At 51.1% G+C, this 3,397-nt stretch overlaps 1 protein-coding gene across 1 annotated transcript; it reads right to left on the bottom strand.

Annotated features, from left to right (window-relative positions):
* Positions 1–709: 709 nt before the first annotated feature.
* CITED2 (Cbp/p300 interacting transactivator with Glu/Asp rich carboxy-terminal domain 2) lies at positions 710–3,102 on the bottom strand. The gene is made up of 2 exons (XM_033235288.1): positions 2,868–3,102; positions 710–2,407 (listed from the first exon to the last, which is right to left on the bottom strand). Exon 2 carries the CDS (start codon positions 2,397–2,399, stop codon positions 1,587–1,589), a length of 813 nt encoding a protein of 270 aa, XP_033091179.1. The 5' UTR covers positions 2,400–2,407; positions 2,868–3,102; the 3' UTR covers positions 710–1,586.
* Between the last annotated feature and the right edge of the window lie 295 nt (positions 3,103–3,397).

Below are 3,397 nucleotides of genomic sequence, written 5' to 3'. Positions count from 1 at the left end.
ACAGGAAAAGCTCAGAATTCAGGAGAACAGGGCATGCTTAAGAGGGAACATCTTGTAAAGATTGTAATTTGACCTTTGAGTCAACCTGAGTACATTTTTAAATATTATAGGACAAAATGGAAAGCCTCAAGGCAGAATTCTGCCCCCTCTTCCTCTCAGAACTATAAACCAGTCAGACACTGTTTCAGGGATTACCCTAGAAAATATGTACCTATCCTTGGCACTTTCGCTGAAAAATAAAACTATCATCACTGGAGATCGAGGTAGATTTATATTTAATGCCACCCCCATCAATCAATCAGTATATTATTCCAATCTACCTCCATTTAAGTAGTTGAATCAGGTATAAACAGAAACACTTGATTTTTTTGTCTCCTGTCCATTGAAAAAGATAATGTTGAATATTGCAAACCTTTCTAACTCTGGAGTACACTTGATATGATGGCAATTAAGGAAAAAAAAAAGCACTGTGACAACTTTGCAGCTTTTGATTAAAGCACACCAAGAGGCATGTTACAATGATAACAATGAAGCATTATGCCAATTATGTTAAATCCTGCTCTCCGCTTAAGCTCATCATGACCTGTTTTAGTGTCCTGTAATTTATCCTTTGGAATGCTTACTCTCATCAATAAGGTGTTCAACTAAAAGACGGGGAAAAAAGCCACCAAAGGTAACAATCACTCCCAAATGACTTCTGGAAAACAAGTTATTTCTTAACTTTTTATTGACATTGGCAAATTAAAATAGAATAAATTAACAAGTATTTTTTCAAAAAAATGTTTTGTACAAAAATACTGTCAAAATTTCCTAAAAAGCTTTCAACACAGTAGTATCTTTTCATGTACTGAATATAACTATTAGCACAGTGTCAAAATGTTGAAGACAGAAACAAAATAAAAATCTGTGAAATGTTTGCCACTGACGACATTCCACACCCTATTATCATCTGTACATATGGGGGCGGGGGGTGGGTAGGGGGGACAGCCAACTTGAAAGTGAACAGTATGACTTTTCCTGATCCAGAACAGTTTGGCCCACATCTGTTTAATCTTCCAGTTTAGCGTATTTTAAAAATTAGTCTGTACTCAAATGCATAGTTAAAAAAATGAAGCGAGATGGCAGAGTTTGTGCAGTAATATCTGCCCTTCAAAGTTCATGCAACCAACTAATGCAATTTTTCCTTTCACTTGTAAATCTGAATGCAGTTCAGTCATTTGAAACCATCTACAAAATCCACAAGATTAAGCAGTTTGCCAAGATTAATATCTAACACAGTTGAGCACTGGAGAAAGTGAGGGAAAGGAGTAAAAACAAACAACGAAAAGGACCAAGTTAGCTAGATATTTCAACTACATAAGGGAGGTGAATGTCAAGGCTACAAAAACGAAACAAAAACAGGAAAAAAAAAGTGGCAGCAATTTTTTTAAACCAATTTGTACAAGTCTATAGTTTACTTTGTTTCCGAGTTCTCAAACCTTTCAAGATCTGAAAAGTGAGATACTGTGTCTAAGGGAATGTTTCTTTTAATTCACAACGAAGAAGAAGTTGGGGGTTTGATTTCTTTCGCTGGGGTTTCGATCGAGTCAACAGCTCACTCTGCTAGGCTGCTGTTTGCACACGAAGTCCGTCATAAAATCAAACTCGTTTTGCCCCAGCCAGAGTTCGGGCAGCTCTTTGATGCGGTCCAAACCCATTTCTATCACCAAGGACATAAGAACTTCCTCGTCGATGAAATCAGTGTCTATGACATTGGGCGGCAGCATTGCAGCAGGGACGTGGGCCACGGAGGCGGGCATGTTGCTGCCGCCGCTGCCGCCGCCGCTGTTGCTGCTGCCCGCGCCGCCGCCCGAGCTGCCGCCCGAGCCGCCGGGGGTGCTGCTGCCGCCCGAGCCGCCGGGGGTGCTGCTGCCGCCGCTGTGCTTGGGGTTGCAATCTCGGAAGTGCTGGTTTGTCCCGTTCATCTGGTGGCCTGCAGCAGGGTGCAAATCCGGCATGTAGTGGTTGTGGGGGTAGGGGTGATGGTTGAAATACTGGTTGTTGAGCTTCTGCAGCTGCATGCTGGCCGGCAGGGAGCCTCCCTGACTGGCCACCGGGGGGCCCATGAACTGGGAGTTGTTAAACCTGGCCGCGGGGGCCAGGGCGCTCGGGGGGTGCCCTCCGTTCACAGTCCCCGGCCCCATCGCATGCCTGATGCCGCTCGTGGCATTCATGTTGCCCGCGCCGTAGTGTATGTGCTCGCCCATCAGGGCGTTGAAAGCGTGCTGGGGCTGCTGCTGCTGGTGGTGATGGGGGCTCGGGAACTGCCCCATGCCCATGCGGTGGGCAGGGTGGTGGTGCAGCCCATTGGTGCCGTCGGGGAAGCGCCCGTGGTTCATGGCCATCATATGGTCTGCCATTTCCAGTCCTGGAAGTCAAAAGGGCAGACGATGAGACCCGCGCCACACGTGTCGCCCACCACAGCGCACCCCACTTTTGCCCGCCTCTGCCCCCCAGGATTCCCGGGCGCACGTCGGCTGCAAACCACCCCCCACAAGATCCCACTAGCAGCCTGTGCACCCGAGCTCGCCACCACGGAGGAGCTGCCACTCATAACATAGCCGAGCACTGCATAAACAGCCCCTTCCCCTGAGATCGGGCGGGGGGACCCGAGCCCACACCCCCTCTGCTCCCCGAAGTGGCCTAATAAAGGAAGTGCCCCGTAGCCCTGCCGCGAACTTCAGGCATTAAATCAGCCCTCCTCATCCTGTTGTTGCACATCCTGTTGTTATTCCCCAGCTTCGCCTCACGCTCTTCCTCCGGGCAAACCCTGCCCTCGGAGGACTGGGCTGGCAAGAGCCCCAGCCAGCTTCGCCCGTCGCGCTTACCTTCCGTTTTTGCGATTTCTGCTCCGAAGACCGAGGGCGGGCTCGTCGGGTCCAGGACCAGCTCAGCAGCACATAGAGGGGGCCTTCTTGGCGTGCAAAACGCTTCGCTGTCGCGATGTCGGCGCCGAGGTCTCGCAGCGGCCGCTGGGGCAGATTCGGAGCCGTTCCCTTTTATTTCCCCTCCGCTGCCCTCACAGCTCGGCAGGACCGCCCGGCAGCTGCCAACAATGAGCTGTGTTTCTTAGGGCTTTGGCCACAGTTAATATAGGCATTTCAGGAAGGGCGGAGCGAGAGCCTCCAGGGCGGGCGGCGCCAAGACGCGGATTTCGGAATACCGCGGACACCCTGGACCGGGTCTGGGAGCCGCGTCCCCGCCACCCGCGGCACGTGCGCAGAGGCTGCGGGGCCCGGGGGCCGCCCAGTCGCCCCGTCGCTCCCCGACTCTGGTTTCTTCCCGGCCCAGACACGCAAGGTTAGCTCAGTCACCCCCGAGGCATGGGGGAAATCCTCCCCGGCCGCCCCGCCCGAAG

The sequence above is a fragment of the Trachypithecus francoisi genome, unplaced genomic scaffold (assembly GCF_009764315.1).
Source record: "Trachypithecus francoisi isolate TF-2019V2 unplaced genomic scaffold, Tfra_2.0 Lachesis_group15, whole genome shotgun sequence".
In the NCBI taxonomy this organism is placed as follows: Eukaryota; Metazoa; Chordata; class Mammalia; order Primates; family Cercopithecidae; genus Trachypithecus; species Trachypithecus francoisi.
The sequence above is the reverse complement of the archived record's forward strand: the minus strand, read 5'-3'. Positions and strand labels throughout refer to the sequence as shown.

Coding starts and splice junctions, on each gene's coding strand:
- CITED2 (XM_033235288.1), bottom strand. CDS start 2,399: ATGGCAGACCATATGATGGCCATGAACCACGGGCGCTTCCCCGACGGC.